This window comes from Cucumis sativus, chromosome 3, assembly GCF_000004075.3.
Source record: "Cucumis sativus cultivar 9930 chromosome 3, Cucumber_9930_V3, whole genome shotgun sequence".
Lineage (NCBI taxonomy): Eukaryota > Viridiplantae > Streptophyta > Magnoliopsida > Cucurbitales > Cucurbitaceae > Cucumis > Cucumis sativus.
This window is the reverse complement of record NC_026657.2, coordinates 22,670,844-22,694,122: the sequence shown is the minus strand read 5'-3', so window position 1 is coordinate 22,694,122 and position 23,279 is coordinate 22,670,844. Positions and strand designations below refer to the sequence as shown.

General features: G+C 33.6%; 1 protein-coding gene and 1 long non-coding RNA gene across 6 annotated transcripts; one reads left to right on the top strand and one right to left on the bottom strand.

The window, feature by feature from the left end:
* The first annotated feature begins 319 nt into the window (after positions 1-319).
* LOC116402566 lies at positions 320-1,945 on the top strand. Its single transcript, XR_004215007.1, has 3 exons — positions 320-883; positions 977-1,104; positions 1,882-1,945. It is a non-coding gene; the product is annotated as an uncharacterized LOC116402566 (long non-coding RNA).
* Positions 1,946-4,014: 2,069 nt separating this feature from the next.
* On the bottom strand, positions 4,015-9,879 carry LOC101222275 (long chain acyl-CoA synthetase 1). 5 transcript variants are annotated; one of them, XM_011653231.2, is made up of 20 exons: positions 9,766-9,879; positions 8,809-8,973; positions 8,566-8,629; positions 8,346-8,435; positions 8,186-8,242; positions 8,026-8,074; positions 7,798-7,874; positions 7,654-7,693; positions 7,484-7,578; positions 7,229-7,396; positions 6,765-6,875; positions 6,514-6,601; positions 6,362-6,428; positions 6,188-6,263; positions 5,899-6,016; positions 5,470-5,715; positions 5,241-5,380; positions 4,978-5,160; positions 4,379-4,498; positions 4,015-4,297 (listed from the first exon to the last, which is right to left on the bottom strand). In XM_011653231.2, the coding sequence occupies exons 2-20, from the start codon at positions 8,952-8,954 to the stop codon at positions 4,253-4,255; spliced, it is 1,980 nt and encodes a 659-aa protein (XP_011651533.1). In that variant the 5' UTR covers positions 8,955-8,973; positions 9,766-9,879; the 3' UTR covers positions 4,015-4,252. The 5 variants fall into 5 exon arrangements, with proteins under 5 accessions (XP_011651533.1, XP_031739345.1, XP_031739346.1 ...); XM_031883485.1 differs by lacking the exon at positions 9,766-9,879 and adding an exon at positions 9,542-9,646; XM_031883486.1 differs by lacking the exon at positions 9,766-9,879 and adding an exon at positions 9,616-9,632.
* Positions 9,880-23,279: the final 13,400 nt, after the last annotated feature.

The window sequence follows — 23,279 nt, the reverse complement described above, 5'->3', positions numbered from 1 at the left end:
GATTCCAATATAACATTTTTGGAGTGAAGATATTTGATTGTTATGTATTAGCTTCCATGTAACGCCCCAAACTTGAAGGTAAATTATTTTGAGAGAATTATTTCGATTTGTTCAAGATTTTTTTTAAAAATATGTTGAAGGGGAGAAAGAAGATTTGAAAATGTATTAATATAATTAAATATATATGTATTTAATTATATTTATTCTACATTTTATTAAATAAAAGAAAAGAAAATGAAAATTTTAAATATATATATATATATATTTTTATTATAATTATTTTATATATTTTTTTAAATAAAAAGAAAAAGAAAAAGAAAATTTCTTTTTTTCCCTTTTCTTCTTCCTCCCGTGCGCGGCGACCCTCCTTCCCCTTCTCTCCGTTCGTGCAGCAACCGCCCCAACCGTCCTCTTCTCCTTCTGTTCGTGGCCAGCCGCAGCCCAGCCACAACCACCACCTCTATCTTCTTCTTCCCGTCCCGCCGCAGCCAACCGCAGCCAGCCGCCGATCCTTTCCTTCCATTTTCTTCTTCCGTCCGCAACCCCGCCGCGAAGCAAGACCGCGCCGCTGCCAGTCCAGATCTGCAGCGCCGTTGCTCTTCCGCCGCTGCCCAACCGTCTCAGCCGGTTCTGTCTCTGTCGAAGCCACGGTTCTGCAACCGTCTCCGCCGTCTCTATCTCCGTCCGCGAGGCAAGTCGCACGCCTCAGTCACGAACAGCCTCGCCGATGCAGGTCACGCCGCATCGCACGAGTTCGGCTACGTTGCCGGGCTACTCCCGTCCGCGCGTAACTGCTGTTGAACGTCCAAAACCCTTCTGCCTTCGTTTGCAAAACGTCGCGGCGTGAATTCTGCCTTCTAATCGTGGATTTGACCTCCAAGTTGTGAGTTGATTGGTATTGTGGATATAGTAATATTGTTCTTGGCTAGTAAGTTTTAAAAACTGGTTAATTGATTTGGGTAATGCTGATTTTAAGGTGATACTGAAGAGGTCGTGCTTAGATATCTAAGTTCCAACGTGAGCTTCATTGGAATTGTTGCTTCATTCTACTTGGAATTTGACTTATTGAATTTAGCCCGATTGAAAAACTTACATAACCTTGAGGTAAGGGATTTTCTACTGGACTCAATTGTGATTGTGAACTGTGATTGTGAACTGTATGTGTGTTGAATGTATACTGGGGTTGACTGAAAATATATATGAATGTATATGAATTGAAGTAGACTTGACGTCGAATGTATGTCGTGATTGTCATGGAATCTATATATAAATGTGTGTATGTGGACAGGACGGAGATTGTAGATTGTGTTTGTATGAGATTCTCGTTTAGATTGGGTGTATGATTACGCTAAAGTATGACTGTGTGTGCTGGTGAACTGAGGGGTGCATTGACTCTATAGTGGATTGACTGATGTATTAGCATATTATTGACAGACATATGACTGTAGTAAAATAAGTTGACTGTTAGGATGTTGAAAGAAAGGACTTTGTGATTTGAAGTAACTGAAAGATGGGTTGAATGGAATGAGGGGATAAATTGTTAGGTTGTATTGGGATGTTTACCTTGTAGGTGTCCCACGGGATCACCAATTTATTTTGCACCTTCGGGAGCATTTGACTGATATGTGTTTCTGCAGAACACTTGACTGATATGTACGTCCCTCGGGGCGTCAGACTGATATGTACGTCCCTCGGGGCGTCAGACTGATATGTATGTCCCTCGGGGCGTTAGACTGAAATGTGTATCCTACGGGATCACAAGACTGCGACTGTACAGGGTGTCCCAATAGAACTTTAACAATTTATTTTCCCCTGACGAGACCAGTAGAGGGTCTCTTACTGAGTATTGTTATACTCACCCTTCTTATGTTTAATTTTCAGGCAAAGGAAATAAAGGTGGCAAACCGGCGAGGGGCAGGAAGGAAGCGTGATTGCCATAGGGAATGTGTTATTTTGCTTCCGCTTATGATTTCTTTTAAGGTTTAAGATGTACTAAAACTTAGTTTACAAACTTTTATTTGTAAATAGTGTTATTGTTAAGTTTTCTTGAATATTTGAAAATCAGGCCTGACATGTTTTGTTTTTAAATTGACTTATGTTTCAATTTGTATCAACCAAAGTCTTTTGTCAAAAATTAACGACCTCGACTTACCCAGAAAAGTTGGGTCGTTACATTCCATGAGAAGAGTTTGATCGGACTTTAGAAGATAAATTTGTGTGCATTAATTTATAATGTATTATAGCAATTAAAGTAAAGAGGTCCTTTTGAAGATTTGATTTAACTATAGAAAGTAGAGAGTTTGAAAAGTTTGTATGTGTTTTATCACGTAAAATTAAAAGAATATGAGAGTATCTAACCCAATCCTATATAGAGGTTTTATAGCAACTTGAACTAAGCACTCCTACATTATTATAGCACTCCTATGTAGAGGTTTTAGTTTCACTCCTAGATTATTATAGCAAATGATATTTAGAATATTATTAAGAGAAAACTAGTGCACCTTGATTACTATCTGAGACCGGGGTGGAAGTCTGATTAATTTCCATATTTCACATTACTTTAACTACTATTTCGAGGAAATAAATAGGTTCACCCTATCTCTAGTTTACATTTTAGTCGTTGCAAAAACCAAAATGAGAAAGAAATATCCCTTTTTAAGTTGTTATAAATTTTTACTATTAAATATTATATCCTTATTTACAATTTGTTTGACACTTCTTTGTTTCTTACATCAACATATCAATTATTTCCCCATTTCTTTCTATTTTCTTCTTAATTTTGCCTTTCCAAATTAAATTGCATTACATCTTTAAACTTGTTATAATTGCATTATGCTATACTAAATTTAATTTCAATTAAAAAAATAATAAAATACACAATTTCTTGTTCTTAAAAAATATGAAATGAGAAAGAAAAAAACATAACTATTACCATTATGGGCCATATTTCAAAACTTATGGTTCAAAATAGATTCCATATATATATTATTTGTATCTCATCTTCTACGAATGTGTGTAAATAACCTCTTGAGTTGCTTTCAAGATTAAAAAACTTTTAAAGCAAATAATTTGATAATTTTAGGGACCTAAATATAGAGAAAAATTATGAAGCTCATCAAGTTGTTGCACAAGAAAAACCTAATTTTCATAACTATAACATATCGATGAAGAGTTGCTTAACTCACTTTGGATACTCTTACAACATACTCACTTACACCATCAAATTGCGTGATTTTAGAATTTGATTCACATACCAATCAATATTTCTATATATTTACAAAGTCGACATCGATATAATGAGTGAATCCACATTTCGTTGTATCATACAAAACAAATGAATTGTATAAAAAAAAGAAAATTCAACGAAAATATTTTAACATAGGTAAAATGTTTAATTCTTAATCTAGGAATATATTTTTGAATACTTTTATAGATGTATTCATAGATATCTACGTTTTGTTGATATTTTCATCAACAATTTTCATGTGGTTAAGATGTTCTAAATTTTGATTCTATATTTAACACTAAGTTTAAATACTACTTTGGTCTTTGTATTCTTAGCTTAGATTTATTTCGATCTCTCTATCTTTAAAATGTTCATTTCGGTTCTTATACCTTCTAGGTTTGGTTTGTAAAATCTCTTTACTCTAAAAATATTCATTTTGGTCTTTGCAATTTCAACTCTGATAATTGAACTTTTAAAAAGTGACTATTTTGATTCTTTAAAAATGAAATGAAGGGATAAAGATGATCACTTTTTATAGGTACAAGAACAAAAATGAACCAAAGCTAAAAGTACAAATACCAAAATCAAGACTTTTAAAGTATATGGATCAAAAAGAACTAAAACAAAAAAGTATAAGGATTGAAATGAACATTTCAAAAGCATATGAACAAAAATGAACTGAAGTTAAAAGTATAAGAATCAAAATGAACGCAAAAACTTGAATAAAGAATTAGTATTTAAACCTTAACACACAAAGTTTAAATTTTTAGAAAATGAGAGGACAAAACTTTTCCAAAGAAAATGGTAGCTTTTTGATGTATAAACTTTATATTATAACCCTTCAATATAATGAAGTTTGCTAAAGCATCAATCAAATACTATACTTTCATCTAACAGTGAATCCATATATTGTCCTTTATTTGCAAGAAGAGAAGAAAAAAACAACTTTTTTTTGTAACATCATCAAAACGATTTTGATTGAATGCTTTTGAGATTAGCAAAACCAGCTACTAAGCTTCAACTTTATCATATCTTTTTCTCCAAATTTTTGTACTCTGCATTGATTTGCACCTACAACCAAGGGAGCTTTTCATTCACCTGTGTTTTGGAGAACTCAATCAATGAAAAAAGAAAGAGTGTTTTCCAACAAACCTCATAGTGTTTGAGTAAGTTGTTTCTCTTCTTCTTCAAAGTTGCTGTCACCAGATCCTTTTCTATGTCGAATGGGCGCAATTCCAATACAACTCCTTTGATGTATTCGAAACGTTTCAACTGATGCGAATCGGACATTGAGTTAAAACAGTTAAGAAATCAACGATAAAAGATGTACAGAAAAATGTAAACAATCAAGAATCATCACAAAAATTTTCATGATTCACCAATAGAGTGTTAGTTAAGTCTACGAGTAGAGGGAGATGACAGTTTTTTTATTATAGAGAAAAACATGAAACTACAGTTCTAGAGGCACTAGAAGAGTTAGAGTTTATATAGCACACTCCTCTAAACTTTAGGACTAAAATCGTAAGTAACATAAATAAGATAAATACAATTAAAACTTAGGTTTCAAGATCATATCCCCAAGACCCCTATGCTTGGTCATTTCGAAAAGCGTTGACTAACAAATTTAAGGCATTCTAATAAAAGTACTTTTTTAAATATGAAGTGTAAAGAAATGTAATAAAGTGGTTTTATCATACTTATACCACACTGAAGTAGAGCCGAGGTTTGGGTTGTTTAAGAAATTGCAATACCTTGTTCCTTTCAGCTGTGGAAGTGAGCTCAGAGAGAACATAATGTCTAAGCTGTTCAAGAGGACAAAGCTCAGAGAAAGAACACAAAAAACCATTTGAATTTGCCCATTTCTTAGTGTTTTCCTCATGTAGAACCACCACTGCCACCAGCATTGATTTGAAGCTGTTCCCGTAGATCCATATCTTTGGAAACAGTAGATCAAATCAATATTATGAAGTTAGTTTCAGAAAGAAACTCAAAAGAAAGACAATTCGAAACTTACATCCTCGACGATCGGGGTAATCGAGTAAACATTTTCTAAGTATTCGAGTGCTATGTATTCTCCTTGGGATAGTTTTATGAGATTCTTCTTCCTGTCAATGATCTTCATAACCCCATTGGGAAACATTTCTCCAATGTCTCCTAAAGTAGTACAAGAATGAAATGGAATAAACAAGTCAAATAGCAATGAATTTTTCATTCAAGAACAAGAGAGGGAAGGCGTGAATCACCTGTGTGAAACCAACCATCCTTTATTGATTCTTTGGTTAGTTCAGGGTCTTTGTAGTATTCAGTAAAAACAGTCTTTCCTCTCACACATATTTCGCCACATGGACGATCCCCAAGCGGATTGTAGCCCATATCCGGAACCTCCTCCAAACAAAGCTCATTGAATAGCGTAACGCCGCCAACATTTCCGAGCATACACATCTCATCAGGAAAGCCAATAGTTGTTGGTCCACAAGTTTCAGTCAATCCTAAATGTTACCATATCATGGCTGTTCAGAATGTTTGGACAAAATTTTAAACAATAAAGCAAAAACGACGGGGAGGAAACTCGTTAAGCATATTATGACGAAAGGGAATCTTTAAGCTTGAAATGTGCTTAAAAGCTATCAATGAAACTAAACCGTGTTTGTGTACGTAGAGTGTTTCTTTACCATAGCCTTGCACGAAAAAGGCACAACATGTAACCCTTAGAAACTCTTCCACTTCTGTGCTCAAGGCCGCGCCCCCAGATATTATTAGTCGAAGGCGACCGCCTAATCTTGCTTTCACCTGAGTTGATAGAAGTTTAGTGTAAGGTGATAATCAAGTTAGTGATCATGGACATGTACCATATGAAGTTCAAGATTTGTTTGAAATGACTTTTTGAGAACACAAACATATGTCAGGCCGAGGAACTCGTAATCGAGAGTACATAATTTAGCCAGGAGAGTAGGTTTCAACCTTCCTGAATGCCAACAAATCTGCCAAAGGGGATGCATCTTTTTGTTTGTATCCACTATTCATCCATGAAAGTTTGCTGCAAGTTCAGCATATATATGATTTATCTCTGATCTTACAAGAATCATGAAGAAAATAAGCTACCAGTAGTAAAAAAGAAGATAAAACTTGATTTACTATTTGTAGAGCAAATCAAAAGCCTTCCTTCTCACTGGATTGAGTACTTGTACAGCTTGTTTGATTCCTGAAATAGAGATTTGATAACTTAAACTTGTTAACAAGGTTACGGAACGTAAAGAAACTACAGATGATGAGCATTGCTTTCGTGCCTTCGTGAATCTTTTCAAAGACTCGAGGTACGCCGACTAATAGCGTTGGCTTTAACTCCATTAGATCATCTTTTATTGCATCAAGATCCTTCATAAAAGGAATGAGAAATGAAAATGAGCTGTTCTGATTCTCAAAGGTCTAAAAGATATTTTTCAAATCATTTACTCTTAAAAAAAGCATTAGTAAATCAAACATCTGAGTGATCTTATTGAAAAGTAGATGCTACATAGTGCTATAAAGAATACAGTACCCCATGGTAGTAGCCAACTGATGCGCCTTTACGAAAGAAATATTCCTCGACCGTACGGTCAAGGATGTGAGCTAGAGGCAGAAATGATAGATACACATCATCCTCTGTCATCTGTTGACAAGAAAGATAATGCAAAAGGAAATGACTTTGAAATGGACAGATAGAGATAAGCCGAAAAAGGTAGATGGTAGAGGATCGACATAGAGATTTACGTGCTTTATTAACAATGTGTTAATTGCATCCATAGATAGAGGATGAATAAATTATTATTAGAGAGAATAATTAAGATTAAAGATAAGAGACACCTCTAAAATTGAAGAGTTTATACAACACAATTCTTTAAACCTTAAAGTCAAAATTATAAATAGTGTAAATGACAAATGTGAATACATTGAGCATTAATATCAAATTTAAGGTATCCCAACAACTTTGAAAGTTAAAAGAAAATAAGGGTAGTTGTTTACCTTATCTTCAAACTGCTCCATTTGGATATCAACTCCTCTAATAAATGTAGTGATGGTTTCTTGTGTTAACACAACCCCTTTGGGAGTTCCACTGGTTCCACTTGTGTACATAATCGTGCAAATATCAAGAGGTCGCGGAGGACTGATCTCAGATGGATTTTCTTTTCCCTGATCATTCAAATAGATTCACATGTCAACTCTAACATATAAATTAAAGGAGGGTAATAAAAGATTTGGTTTAGATTTAAAACGGACCAAGCGAAGGAATTCGTCCCATGAGTATGGTTTCATCCCATTGTTTGTTGCTGAAATCTTTTCTTCCTCCTTAAGTGAAGTAAAGCAGATAAAAACTGCGAAATGGAATCAAACTCAATAAATTTGTTCGATTATTGCTATAGAAAACCATCTTATATCATCATTCTCACCTTTCAGCCTCTCAGGAATTGTGCATCCAGAATTTAATAGCTGCAAAATGAACATAGAATTTCAACCAAATTTAGTAAGTCCATCTTTTTTGGTTTAGATTGAGATGTGAGAGCATATTATATTAACTAGACAGAAACTCTTACTTCTTTTGCTTTCTTATCTTGGATGAAAACAATGTCGATCTCTGCATGATCTATAATGAAATTAACAGCTCCATGTCCTGCAATTCATTTAGTCCCTTCTCTATTATTATAAGAATCAACAGGAAGCTCAACTTGAAGTTATTACTTACAAAGAGCAGAGAAGTTAACTGATAAGAAAATTCATCAAATAAAAACTCCTAGAAAAGTGAATTCAGAAAAGTATTTTACCAAGAGTATCATAGAGAGGCACACAAATCAAACTGTGGGCATTACAAGCCTACACAAAACATTTAGAACATCTGTTATCTGATACAATCAAACAACTACAAGTAACTTTAAGAACTTATGGAATATTCAGCACAAAATATGAAGAATCTTTCAGTTGAACCTCCATTGCAACTATCCATTGAGGACAGTTCGCCCCGTAAATCCCAATACGTGATCCCTGTTGCACAACATTGCCATTTCTTTAGTTTTGCCATTGTTACTATTATATGCTTCTCCCATATCATATAGAAAAAACCTTAAAATTGCAGGAGTGTGCTTACCGGTTCGGCACCAATTGCTCGTAGTGCAGAGCCAATGTTAAGAACATCACCATAAACTTCTTTGTACGTTTTCCATATATAAGGTCCTGGCTGGATACCAAAAAAGAAAGAAACCCGAATCAAATCATCATAATGTCAAGCAATCAACAAAATCGTTCGAGTTTACTAACATTGTTTCTATCCTTTGTACTTTCATATAGAAAGTGAGAATTGAACTCACCTTCCCGTCGACGAATTTTCGCCATCCGAGCATCCGTCTTTCAGCATACTTATTAGCTGAAACACTGCAAAACAATCCAAGATATTATCTTAGAAGTTTCCAACAAAGAAAAAAAATCCTTAACATGTTTAAGTTTATTTGAAACACAAGATATTCTATTTCAGCCTTGCAATAACATCAAACCATTCATTTCACACAATCATTTGAATTCCAAAACATGAACATGAAAGGATAGACTATAACCTGAAAAGATCCCAAGATGTGCTCAAATCCTCATATGGAGAAGGAAATTCCTTTTCTGCAAGAACATTTCGATAAACCGGTCCGACGGATGGTTTGCCGTCTTTACCTTCCCTTCCTTCCTCAACCTTGACAGAAAACCTCTTCATTTTTCAACTGCTGGAAAACCTGTTGTATATTTCATTAATGATACACAAGCAAAACTATGTCTCAAAGCTATATACTGCTTTTCAAAAGTTCAAAATGTCAGAACTGTCCCATCATTGACTCCACAACTTGCATTGAAACTTTCAACGGGAAGGAAAAAAGAAAAACGAAACAAAAACCTAGACAAAAGATTTCTGAGAAGAATTAATTAGAAGGGTAAAGTTCTACATATAACATGTACAGAGAGTTATTAAGTCAGCTACCAAGTTGCAGATATTAATGGGAGGCCAACCACCATGGCCAAATGCTTCCAATGGAACACAGATAAATAAAAATGGCTCAAATTTTATGGAGTTTTAAAGGGAAAGAAAAACAGAGCCATAACAGAAGCAGGTTGGGTTCAATGGGTACACATTTAAAAAGTTCAGATTATTAAGATGAGCAATTCTAAAACCATGAAAATGGTATTGAAGTAACTAAACGCAGTCTTTAGGCTTTAATGTGTGAAATTGAAGCAAGAAGCAAAGCAGGGATATGAATAGAAGATTGAAGTTGTAAGTGTAAGTGTAGAAGTGAGAGAGAGCGTTACAGTATATGAATAGAAGATTGAAGTTGTTAGTACAGAAGTAAAAAAAGAAAGAGTTTGTGGAAGAGAAATGGTGCCTGTGTTTTTTAAAGAAAGTTGGTGATATTTCAGGAGTGGTGAGAAGAAAAGAGGCATGGAAATGGAGTTAATATGATGATCATCAAAACCCCACCTCGAAAATCCACAAAACAAAGGGAAAGGAAAGAAGAAGAGGGAAGTGGGCTCACAGAGAGGTATGATGATCAGCAGAGCAGAGTAAGGAAAAATGGAAAATCATGCAATGCAATGGGAAATGGTAAAGCAATGAAGTCAATTAAATAATTAAAATATTTGGTGCATCCGTGCAACATTTATCTCTTTGGCCATCCTACTCCCTCATTCAACTAATGTTTTCTTTCATTTTTTTTTCAACTTTTTTTTACCACTGTAATAATTAGGTGTTTCTCCACATGCACTATCTTTATGTATTTCTCTTTTATCTCACATCTAATAATCTACAAATATTTTTAAAAAGATACGTTAGGAAATCAGATAGAGAACATGTGATGAGTTTTTTTTTTGAGGGGAAACTCAATTAAGCTTGGAAAATTTAGAGAACTATTATTATGAAAATGAAAGAAGTAAGTTGTACATGAGTCACTAAAGAAGAAACAACCTTTTAATGAATGTGATGAGCAAAAATGAAGATGAAGTAGGAAGGTGGAGGGAGGAGAGAAAGGAAGAGTGGGAGATAAGGGGGATTTCTTTCATAGCATTATCACAAACATTTATGAAGAAATATTAAATTTAATTGTCTTTTACATTATAATTCCTATCCCCTCTAACCTTTCAATTATATTTGTTTGTGTTATTATTGTTTTATCTTTAAATTGGTGTTGGAGTGGTAACTTTTCATCATATCTACCTACCTCTATTTAATTAGCTTTATTATTATTATTATTTTCTTTCACACCTTTCATCTATGCCATCCTTACAAAATATAATAAACGGGTAAAATATTTATATTATAGAACAATTTCAAAAACAAAAAAGTTCACATGTCCACAAATGAAAAGTAAAAAATTGGACGTGATTAATTGCGCCACCAACTGCACCGCTTAATATATTTGGTAAACCATACTTTAAATTTAACTATTTTCCTATACAATACTTTAGATTGCCCCAAAATCTATCTAAACAAACTATTAGATTTGGTCACAAATTTTTTTCAATTTTTTTTTGGTAATATTTGACAAATAGATTCATGGTTTAAAATTGGGTATCCAAATATCAAAAGATTTTTTTGGTAATTCTAAAATATCATTTATATTTGGTACAAGCTCGTTTAGATTTGACAATGATTCTTTGGTACAAGATAGATTTGACTATATTTTTTATACGTTATTTGGCTATCCAATATTTCAAAGATTTTTTTTAGATCTTTTATATTTGGCATCCCATCTTAAACAACCAAACAACAGTTTTTCAAAAAAATTTAAAAAAATCTTTTATATTTGGTAACCAAATAATGATCTTTTATATTTGACATCCGATCTTAAATAACCCAATAAAAAAATAAAAAAAATAGATATTTTGTATTTGACTGATGGTCTTGAACCAAACAACAGTCTGAAAAAGAATAAAAAAAATTTTTGAGAAAAAAAAGATGATGGAGAAAGAAAAAATGGCATAAATAAAAAAAAGAAGACAAACCTAATATATTTAGAAAAAATAATGGGTTTAATAAGCTTTTTCAGTTTAAATCTAAAATATTTAAAAAAGAATTTTAATTTCTATTTCAATGCATTGAGAACTTTGAAGTTAACTTTTAGTTGGCATTAACTAAAAGTTAATTAGTTAGTTGTGTATCTTTTTTTTCTTCATCTTTTGATGTCATCATTTATGTATAATTGACTTATATCTTTTTCTTTTCCTTCTTTGTACATCTTCATATCTTTTATGTTGGAATCTCTTTGATTCTAAATGATACTTGCTCTCTTTTATACTTTTTCAATATTTCATTCATCAATCACTTTTTTTTAAAGAAAAGAATTAGTTTCAAATGCTAATGAGGTAATTTTTTTCTTAAAAAATTATCTTTAACAGTAGTGGTTCAAAAGTAGCCAATCATTCAAAATAATTAATGAAATTTAACACCAAGTAGCAAAAAGTAAATGTTTAGCCAAAAATCAAGACAATCAAATGCTTTTTTTACATCTAAATTGTAATAAATTCTGGATTACAAAAACTAAGTTGTTAAAAAAATTAATTAAATTTGTTAGTTACAAAATAAAGATTAAAAATGACCAATAACGACCGTTAAAATCTTTCATATTTAAAATTCGTGACAATTTTTTTCAATCATAGATGTGAACGGTCATTCTTTATTCCATTCAAAGAATCTCCGTTCTAGAACCGTACATGAGATTTTCATCTCATACGGCTCTCCCTTTATGTGACACAACTTCACACCCAAAAAGAAGCGAGCTACGTTTGAGTTAAACTTGGAGATGGAAGTCTTCTTTTGTTTCTCGACGGTGAGTAAGACTAAGCTTATGAGCTTTATTATCCTAGGTCGGAACAAGTTGATAGGATCCCATTTTTTTACGTCCCGTGTGGCGACATGGGATCGAAAAAAGGAAAGAGAGGGCGACAAGGGAAGTCTATATACGACAGTTTGAAAAAACTGACACAATAAACGTTTTAAGGATGAAAAATAAGTATCACATATCCACTAATTAGTTCATGGTTAGCCATGTAAAGTTTGTAACAAAAATTATAAATAATAAATGTTAAACAGTAGAGCAATTAGGTTAGGATGGTGGTACAGAATGTTCGTTCCAAATTAAACAGTCCAAATTAGAGTTTTAACAACTAAAAAAAGAAAGATTATGAGTAGGAAGTTCCAGCTCACCCACCCTCATCATGTAGCATTAAATGTGAGGGTCCTTAGCTTACCAACATCAAAATTCAACATTTGCAATAATATGCTTAAGCATCCATTAAAATGTGTAGACAAAATACAGTAGCAATAGGTAGTGAGGTCCATTTATCCTGCAGGTGAGTCCTACCAATGTAATTTTAATTATTTTGCAGGTGAAGATGTCTGTTTGTCCTACCGAGATTTACTTTGAGAAAGGTTGCAAAACTCCAATTTTAGACGAAAATTTTAGGAGTAAATATAATATAACTTTAGTGTTAATATAACTTTAATACCTTCAACGCAATCACCTTTTTCTAATCTTCATATTAATGTTTCTGTACTTTAATTTAATACATTCTTCTAAAAGACATTTTACACTTTATTATTTTTATACAAGATCACACCTAGATGTTATAGATGTTATGATATTTATGTACTTGAAGGATTAGTAGACTTGTAATATTTAAATAAATGTTGTTGTATATAAAATATTAATGTTTTTATTAGAAATTTTTTTAATAAAAAAATATTGAAAATGATCCCTATGATTGAGAATAAAGTTAAAAGTTAAAATAATAAATGGGAGGCCGATCCTGACGAAAAATTTCACAAAAATGGAAGTCTCTAAGCCAATGGAACTTACAAATTCAGTATTTGAATAGCATTGAAAGTCACGTAGTTTTGTTATCTGAAAAGAAAGTATTCCCCCAACCACATTCTTGAGATTGATTTGACCTTAAAGCTTAAGAAGGAAGATAGAAGAAAATAAATAAAGATTGAATGAATTTGCATTAATTAAAAGGAAACACACCTTGGCTTTAAAATATCATATATTATCAACATAACATTGAATTTTGAAGCATCGGTTCAACGGTTGAACAAGACCGCTTTGTATAGGGGTGTGGGTCACTCAAAGGGATTTATGTTCACATATTTCAAACTTTTTCATTTTTTATACAAAACTTAAAACCACATTATTATTGTTCCAATGAAAAATTCAAAGCTAAATTAGACCAAAAACCAACTGATTCAACCTCAAAAACCAAAGCATATATATTCTTCTATTTCGAAATTTTAACATTAAATGAATATTTGAGGCACAATCATGTATGACTATAATAACCATCTCTTGCTAGAATAAATACTACTTAAAAGTTCCCAATTAATTACAATAAATATTATTTCAAGCTCTCAATTTACTACCGTATTTACTATTTAACATTCATAACTTTTTTATTCTCTACTACATTGTTTACTCTTTCTTTATCAAACTAAAATAGTCTACATCCCAAGCAAAAACTATTCTAACCAAACTATAATAATTCAAATCTTGAATTATAATAACTCACCATCGCTCCAAACCCTCTAACTTTGAAAAGTCAACTTAAAACTTTCACGTATATTTTACAATTTTTTAAATATAACCATTGTACTTGAAGTGACAAAATTCTCTCTCTAAGAGAAAAAAAAAATACTTTCTCTCATACAAACCAACAAAATTAAAGTACAGTGCTTGGTTACTTTCTTCACGAAAGTATTTGTATACATCAATTTGTTTGGTTTGACAATATGGTCAAAATGTTTATATTAATGTGAAATTACTATAAAAGACTTATTAACACGATAAACTAATAATTTCAATTTTATATTTAAAAATACTTTTACCGATCAAATTTTAAGTTTTTGTTTTTTAGTATATGATTAAATGAGTGGATCATTAGAGTTAGTTGTTTGAGATGATCATGAAGTTGGTCATTAGTGAGGATGGTCAATTTTGATGTCAAGGGTGCCACACACAAAGTTGGACATTGAAGGTGGCTATTGGAGATGGATTGTCATAGTGTAGTCGCCCAAGGCAATCGTCGTTGTGCGTGGTTGTAGAAGTTTGCCTGCAAGAAGAAGTTGTCGAAGCTGTCCTTGGATATTGTGGTGGTACTAGTCATGCGCAATGGTTGTTGTCTGATCAACGATTTTTTTCATCCAATTCCATATCAAAATATTTAACTGAATACCAAAAAAGACTCTTTTGTCGAGAAAGAACTCCAATATACGAGACTAGTAGGCTACGATGGGGAGAAGTGAACCTAGGAGATGCATTCTTCGATCGAAGCTCGAATTACACACCAAGATCTAGTCCTAAGTGGTAAGTCCGAGTTGAACTCAGAGAGCATGTAAAGTTCTTAAGCAAAATTATTTTCCACCCAAGGTAATCGGGGAGGAGAGTTGAAGTTGTTTTGGATCGCAAGAAAATATATTGTATGAAACAAGAAAATTAGAGTTGTGAATTAATTATGGGTACTTGCAAAAAAGATAAAACAAGTTATAATAATTAAGTTTATAGCACACAAATTTATTATTTACAAAAATGTTAAAAACAAAGTCTAGCCCATATATATACAAAATGTAAAATGTCACAAATGTTGTTACTGATGTACATTTGATAAACTTGATACTTCTTGATACACTTGATGCACCATGATATTCTTTGATATAGTCAATACCCATTGATACACCTAAAACATTTCGATACACCTAACACTTCTAGTTACATTTGATTTGTCGTAATACACTTGATACCCTTTAGGCCTTGATACACTTAAAGGTTTAGCCGATAAGTTTGATACACTGTTAATAAATTTGTTATGTTTTATTGGTACACTCAACATAAATTTAATATGTTTGATGTGCGTGATATGTTTGAGGTAAGATGTAAAGTCTATTAAAAAATAAGAATTTTGCCATATTTGCATAATTCTAAAATAATGTGCTATATTTGCTATATCATATAAGGTTATCTACGATAATTTTTCAATCAATTAAAAAGTGCCTATCTTGGGTTACGTCAATCTCTCCCAATTCAATATATTTGTTCATGGAGCTATCCTAACTTATGAATAAAGTTGTCTTCAAACCTGAACTAATTTAATTATAGAAAAGCTAATTAAATTGTCCTAAGCATCCAAATAGTTCAAGTTGATACGACGAAAAACTTGAATGATTCAACATGAACTAATTGCATTAAGAACGAAGCTCATAGGTTAGGTAGATAGATTAATTTTCATGCACCTAATTAAATTATCAATTTGGTTCAATTTAGAGTTGATTAGAACAATTCTAATTCCAATTAATTAACAAGCTAAACTAACTCTTGCTTATTATATAATTTGCGTATTTCCTACCATAAACAATTGCACAACAAATCAAAACTAAATGAAACAAAGGAAGATCTCTAAAAACTCAAGCTAAGAAATTGTACCTTAGCTCATTGTCGACATGTCGAGCAATTGGAAGATGATAGAGTACAAAGACAGAACTAAGAAGTAGAGAAAATTCTTGTAGTGGTCGACTGGAAACAAATATTTACGTTAGGTGGTGGACAAACTATTTAAAAACATGTAATGGCACTGTGGCGCTAGGGACAACACCGAGTCATTAACTTACCATTGCACGAGCCAAAAGTTCAAAGCGTCGCGATGCCGTGTGATTTTCATGAATTCGTATAATGTTGCTTTATGGTGTCACAACGTGGTAAGGCAAAGGCCAAAAGGGCCTTTTTCTTCAAGTTTCGCCTTGAGTGATGCTTCAAGGCTTCGTTTTTACCCAATTAAGCTCTAAATATGGACATCAAACTCAATCTACCTTCAAATTGCTTGAGACTATAAAATAACCAAATAAGAATGTAAAATCAAAGAATGAGCTCGAATTAAGTAGAACTAGCTAGATAACACATTTTCGGTGCTATCATTTTTACCTGAGTTACATGTCATATTTGATAGTTGGATTTGGACATTAGAGCATGTCATCCACAATTATTTATCAATGGAATTGGTTTTCAGTGTAACCAGTGAGTGGAGTCTTGTATACAGTGGAAGAAAGGGAAAGAGTGATAGAGGAAGATATAGTCTCTTTTAAATGTACAAACTCGCAGTAAACACTATTAAAAGTTAATGAAATTAAATTATTTTAACATTAATTTATAAAGTTTAGAGTCAAAGACTAATTAGTTGAATTTTGATCCAACTCGAGTCAATGTCCCAAACACCGTTAAAATATTTTTAGATATATTAAAAAGTAAATCATGTTAGAAAGTAGTAGGGAACGCCAAAAATCCTTGTGGGGTTTGGGTTCCCATGGATATACCTACCCCGTTCAGGGCAGAGAATCCTTGTTTTGACAAAGGACAGAGTCATTTTGGGGACGATTTTGTATTCATTTGATTTGATATTTTTATTTTCTAGAGTTACTCAGTTTGTTGAGTCTAAAATTATCGATTTATTTCTTCTCTGGAGTATCCATTTCGGTGTAGAGAGTTCTTACCTTTCTTTCTTTCTTTTTAATATTGAGTTAAGTAGATAGTAAGTATTTAAGAGTTCCACCAGATCAAATAGTTTGAAGTTACAACTGTATCAAAATTAGTCGTTGATCCTATTGAGACGGTAACACTATAGTCTAATTTGTAGTTAGTTAACAATACTTATCATAAACTTACCTTGGCCACTCATTGATGGTTATTATTTTAAGTTACAATAACCTTTTGTTTAACTTCTTAACACTATTATTGTATAAATTACGTATCTTGTAATTATTATACATGGTTGAAAACTTGAAGTATAATGAATTTACTTATGTGTTTAGGTTTTATACATTGAATCATGGTTAAACAATATCTTTTATAAAAGGAATCAAAAGGACTACAATGTTAAAAAAAATATATGGACCCATTAACAGCATATCATCTAATTATATGTCTTGGTAGTAATGGTTGCACTAACAACATTCATCTTCAGGTTGGCCTACTTGGAGGTGGAATAATGAGTATGATAGTGATATTAATTTATATATACCCAAATGTTAAAGAAAATAAAGAACTTTCTTTACATTTTTCTACCTTTTTGGGTTTTAATTTCCTCATTGATCCTATCTTTAATTATGGTTCGCATTTTTTAGTATCACTAGAGAGTCCCTATTCCTTTGCCCCTAACATTATTTTCCATTGAAAAACTTGTTCTGATCTTGAAATTAACTATTTAACCTTTGTATAGCCTACATCTTACTACAACGTTGACAACATCTTATTATATAATTGTTAGGTATGCATGAGTGTATGTTTGGCTTTTATTGACTATGATAATTACATTTATTTTTAATAGCCTGATGTTAGCTTGTGATGTTACTTCTTTCCTTGCTCTGAGATCTTTGACATGACTGGAAATTATTATCTTTATCGTTCTTTTACTAAACTGACCTAATCGTTTAAGAGATGATCTAATACTTTTTTTAAAAAAAAAGATATTTAAATGTGATGTGGTAGGAAGTTAAAACAAAATTTGTTTTAGTTGATGATATGAGAATTTTACTTCCAAAGAAAAATATGGATGTTGATGAGTGAACAAATTAAGCAACAGGTGTTCATAATACAGGTTTATAATGACTATTAAAAATGATATTTATTAATTAGGAGTGAGAAAAACATTGAGGATAATGCATGGGGTTTTAGTATTGTTAGGTTAAAAGATTTGGCACATTAAAAGATAATGAAGAAAGCCATATTTAACCTAAAACATAAAGAGAGATAGTTAGAAGGCATTAGTTGTTTGTTTGCTAGCAATAGCATTATTCTTTTCTTTATTTTTTCAGTGAAGGATATACGACATATTTGGTTACATAAATACAAAGGTACGTTTATCATAATGAGATGACGAAAGTTACACCACAACAACTCACAAAATCATATAATAATGCATATAAATAATATACTCAACTTCTTAAAGAATGAAGTGACAAAAGTAGTTATTTTTTTTAGTATAAAAAACATTTTATCTCATATTTAGTACATAAAAGTTAAATAGGAAAGTATTTGAATTACGGACAACATATTATTTTAAAATAATTAAATTCAAGTACATCTATCTCAACCATGATATAAATGATAATATAAGAAACCTAGTGATCTATTATTAACTCTGACCAATATATATATATAGCCTAGTGAAGGATTTTTTACACGTCTTAGCTTCCACATGGTCAAGTTGTTATCTTATATTCATTCATAAAATTAGTTAGTAGATGGTTATTATGAACTTTATCAACTAGTCCCTTTCTAGCATAGAGAAATGAAAATAATATAATATAGTTCATATATACACATATATTCATGAAATTAAATCCAACTGATATCATAGAAAAATACTGTATTATATATAGTGTAAAAGCATATCTAAACGATGGAAAAACAATTTTATGTAGTCAGCTTAAGGATATATATTTGTGCAGGACATGAATTTTGATCTATAAAAGCAATGAAGGTTTTTTTTTCTAAAGAAAAAAAAAAATGAGAGTAGATGTTTTTTTTTTCAAGTACAATATAGAAAAGTAACTATAAAACATGAGAGAACTTCGTGAAAGATTAATTCAATTAATAAAAATTACTAGTACAGTGGATGAAATTATAAAATTTTGTTTTAATAAATATAAAAATAATTATATATATAAGATAATCTCATAAAATTCTTTAAATTTTGTTTAGGTACTATAGCTTTTTTTTTTAAAAAAAAAGGTTGATGGTGGTTGATTTTATTGGATTTATATATACACACAATTAAACTGAGGATTGAGAAAAAAAAGAATTCAATTTGAATTTAAGAGGGTGCGAGTAAAGTAGAGACCAATTGATTTCAAATAAGAGGAAAATGTCTGAATTTGATAAAAGTTATGAAAATCATATGTTGGGACACTTTTCTACTACATGCCTACCTGTCCTTTGTACATTAAATTTATGGCCAAGAAGAGTGTGCCCATGTCTTACATATTAACACAATTACTATAATACTAATAGTTATAACTTTGAATCATTCTTTTTAAAAATTGGGAACTACGAAAATCTTAATATAAGTTTATTCATAAAAATTGGAAGATTAAAAAGTAAAGCTATTCATGAAATAAGAAGAGGTCAAATATAAGTTTAATCCAACTTTTTGTCCATCTACACTTTTTCTCCCTCTACCATCTTTGGCCATCTTCTCATTTTATTTTATTATATTATACACACACACCATGTTTTCAAATGTATAGCAATATATTGATTGAAGTTCCTTAATATCTACTATTAATCAATTCTAAAACTTTCCTATATTTTGTAAATATATTTTTACTAATTTTATTATTTATATAATATTGATAATAATTATTATTTATAATTATATAGTTGTTCGATAATAAAATATATGAGGATCGGCAAACTCGAAGAGAACACGTCTAGAAAGTGGACCATTTCATATTGTTTTGTTAGCTCACTTTTAAAGGGGAGAAAGTGAACATCAAAATTGAAGTTCTGTGCTGTAACCCAACTCTCTTTTGTCAATTTTTATACTAAACCAACCCTCATATTCATCTATTCTACTACTTGTCATGATTCACTCAATAATTTTAAAAGAAATGCTAAAACTCCCTTAACTATTTCTATATGAAAGAAAACAATAAATTTGGAACACAAGAATTAGGATTTTTAAAAACTCCAAATCAGAGATTAAAATCATAGATTATACAAATTCTACCATGTAAAATTTTATTACAATCACACATTTATATATGCTACGAAATCACTCTCTCAAAACAGTTATATCACTTCCACTGTTAAACCAAAGAGCATACCAATTTTGAATTAAATGCTTTAAATTGGGCTAATATAAAACCCAAGTTATAGCCTGCGTTTGTAGTGTTGAGAACCCTGTTGCTTTTTCAAACATTTTCAACTTGTATCATTGATGGTGTGTATATATATATATATATTAATAGAAGATACAATGACAGATGAGTTATTATTGTTGAGGGACCAAGTGTCAGGTGTCACAATCGTAATCCTTCAAACACGATGTGAACGATTGTGCGGCACTTGTTCTAGCTCGACAAACAAGTCAGCCGATCAAAATCCGCAAATCGCGGACAACTTTAACACATGCTTCAACCTCCCCTCACGTTCTTGGAAAATATTTTTAGAAAACGTGAAAGATGATTAAATTGATTGAAAACATTGTTAAAACTAAGCATTGAAGACTGTCAATTGCAACAAGAAAGCATAGATTGCAAAGAGTACGACAAGGCTTGGGCGGGGATTCAACAGGTATGACTCCCCTATAGTACATTTTTAACTTTTTCATCTCTGGCAGGCTTGCATATGCAAAATGCCGAAACGTCACACCCAAGCATATCGACTTGAAATTGAAAGCAACTACCTAAACTACATACAAGACATAAAGACAAGATAAATTGGGGCTAATCGGAGCATACGGCCATAGGTAAACACACCTTGGACAAGTATGTCCGTTACATTCTCCTCCACCTAAACAGTTGACGTCCCTGTCGACTGGTGAAGCTTGAACTCCTCGATCTTCTGCGCCTCGGCTTCTAGGTCTTCGACACGTTCCCAACTGGTTTCTTCCACATGAAGGTTCTTCCACTTTACCAGGTACTCGTGGATCCTTCTTGTGGGTCTTCGGCCCTTCCTCACTCGTTCGGCCAGGATTTCTTCAACTTCTTTACTCTCTTTCTGGCTGAGGTTGATGGTCGGTCGGACTATGGCATTACGTTGCATGTCATCAGGATCTTGGTAGTAGGGCTTCAAATTACTCACATGAATTACTGGGTGGTTTTCATCCATGTGGGCAACGCTACTTTATAAGATGTGTTCCCTACCTTCTTCAGCACTTCCACTGGTCCCTCGTACTTTCTTACGAGGCGTTGGTCCTTGCGTCCTCGGAACCGAATCTGTCCTGGTCGTAACTTAATGAGAACCTGATCTCCGACCCGCAACTCTAGAGGGCGGCGCTTCTTGTCTGCCCACTTCTTCATCCGCTTCGAGGCTTTCTCTAAAGAGGCTCGAGCGATGTCTGTCGTCTGCTTCCATTCTCTGGTAAAATTGTGAGCTTGAGGGTTCTTCCCCGCATAGGGGTGATCAACAAGGTGTGGCAGAACTGGTTGCCTTCCGCAAACAATTTCAAAAGGGCTCTTTCCAGTTGATGAGCTTGTCTGAGCGTTAAAACAAAATTGGGCGACATCCAACAACTGAGCCCAATTTCTTTGCCTCGCAGTAACAAAATGGCGCAAGTATTCTTCGAGCATACAGTTGAACCGCTCGGTCTGACCGTCCGTCTGGGGATGGTAACTTGAGGACACATTCAGGCTTGTCCCTAAGAAAGTGAATAACTCTGTCCAAAAGGTGCCAATGAACCGTCCATCTCGATCACTCACAATGCTTGTCGGTACGCCCCACAGTTTCACAATATGTCTAAAGAATAATTGAGCTGTTAACTTCGTCGAACACTGCTTCGTAGTGGGAACGAAAGTGGCATATTTCGAGAATCGATCTATGATGACTAATATAGTCTCATAGTCGCCTACTTTTGGGAGATGGGTGATGAAGTCCATAGAAACACTCTCCCACGGTCTCATTGGCACATGCAGAGGTTCGAGAAACCCAGCAACCTTTGCCTTCTCGACTTTGTCCTGTTGACAGACAAGACACGTCTTCGTGTATTGCATGACGTCGTCTCTCATACGAGGCCAAAAGTATCCTTTCTTCAGCAAGGCGTATGTCCTCTGCCATCCGGGGTGGCCGGCCCACAGAGTGTCGTGACACTCGTGTAGCAACTTCTTCCTCAGGTCTCCTCCCCTAGGGACATACAACCGTCTCCCCTTCGTCACTAACAACCCATCTTCAACCCAAAACTGCCTTGTTTTACCTGCCTCAACTAAACTCATGACACTCCGAGCCACAAAATCCTTCTGCAAGAACTCCCTCAAGACATCGCGCATAGGGCCATCAATCTTGCTTGCGTAGAGATGTGCTAACATGCACAAAGCAGCGTGGTCGCCTCTTCGACTAAGCGCATCAGCGGCCTGATTGCTCACCCCCTTCTTGTGTTCAAACTCAAAATCAAACTCAGCTAGGAATTCCTACCATCTAGCTTGTTTTAAAGTCAACTTCGGTTGCGTAAAAGTGACAAGTAGCACTATTGTCCATCTTCACAACAAAAGTTGACCCTAATAAGTATTGTCTCCAGGCCCTTAAGCAATGTACTACGGCAAGCATTTCTTTCTCGGACACGGTGTACCTCCTCTCCGCGGCATTCAGTTTCCGACTCTCATAAGCGATGGGATGTCCATTCTGCAGGAGTACACCACCCAATGCATAATCGGACGCATCAGTCTCTACTTTAAAAGGTCGGGTCACATCTGCGATTCCCAAAACTGGCCCCTTGACCATAGCTTGCTTCAGTTCGTCGAAGGCGGCCTGACATTCGAGTGTCCAATTCCACTTATTGTCCTTCTTCAGCAAGTCAGTCAGCGGGCTTGCTCTTTTAGAGAATCCTTCCACGAATCGCCTGTAATAATTGGCTAACCCGAGGAAGGAGCGCAAGTCGGTGACTGACCTTGGTACTTCCCAATCACGAATCGCAACGATCTTCCCTTCCTCCATGCTGATTCGACCACACTCAATCACATGACCCAGAAAATTGATCCGCTCTTGAGCAAAGGAACACTTTTCCCTCTTGACATACAGTTGGTTCTCCTTCAGCTTCTGAAAAACCCTTTTGAGGTGGTCCTTGTGTTCTTCTAGCGTGGAGCTATAGACCACTATATCGTCCAGATAGACCACCACAAACTTGTCAAGGTATTCATGGAAGACCTGGTTCATTAGCGTACAAAACGTTGCAGGCGCATTGGTAAGACCAAATGGCATGACAAGGAACTCGAACGCCCCATACCTCGTAACGCAGGTGGTTTTGGGCTCATCCCCTTCGGCAATTCTTACTTGATAATAGCCCGATCGCAGATCTAGCT

Bases quoted from the DNA above. Each gene is read 5' to 3' on its own strand.
- LOC101222275 (XM_011653231.2), bottom strand. From the start codon at position 8,954: ATGAAGAGGTTTTCTGTCAAGGTTGAGGAAGGAAGGGAAGGTAAAGAC. The intron at 7,397-7,483 runs GTCCGTTTTAAA...TTGAATGATCAG, and splicing joins GGGACGAATTCCTTCGCTTG to GGAAAAGAAAATCCATCTGA. The intron at 6,876-7,228 runs GTAAACAACTAC...TCTTGTCAACAG, and splicing joins TGGAGCAGTTTGAAGATAAG to ATGACAGAGGATGATGTGTA.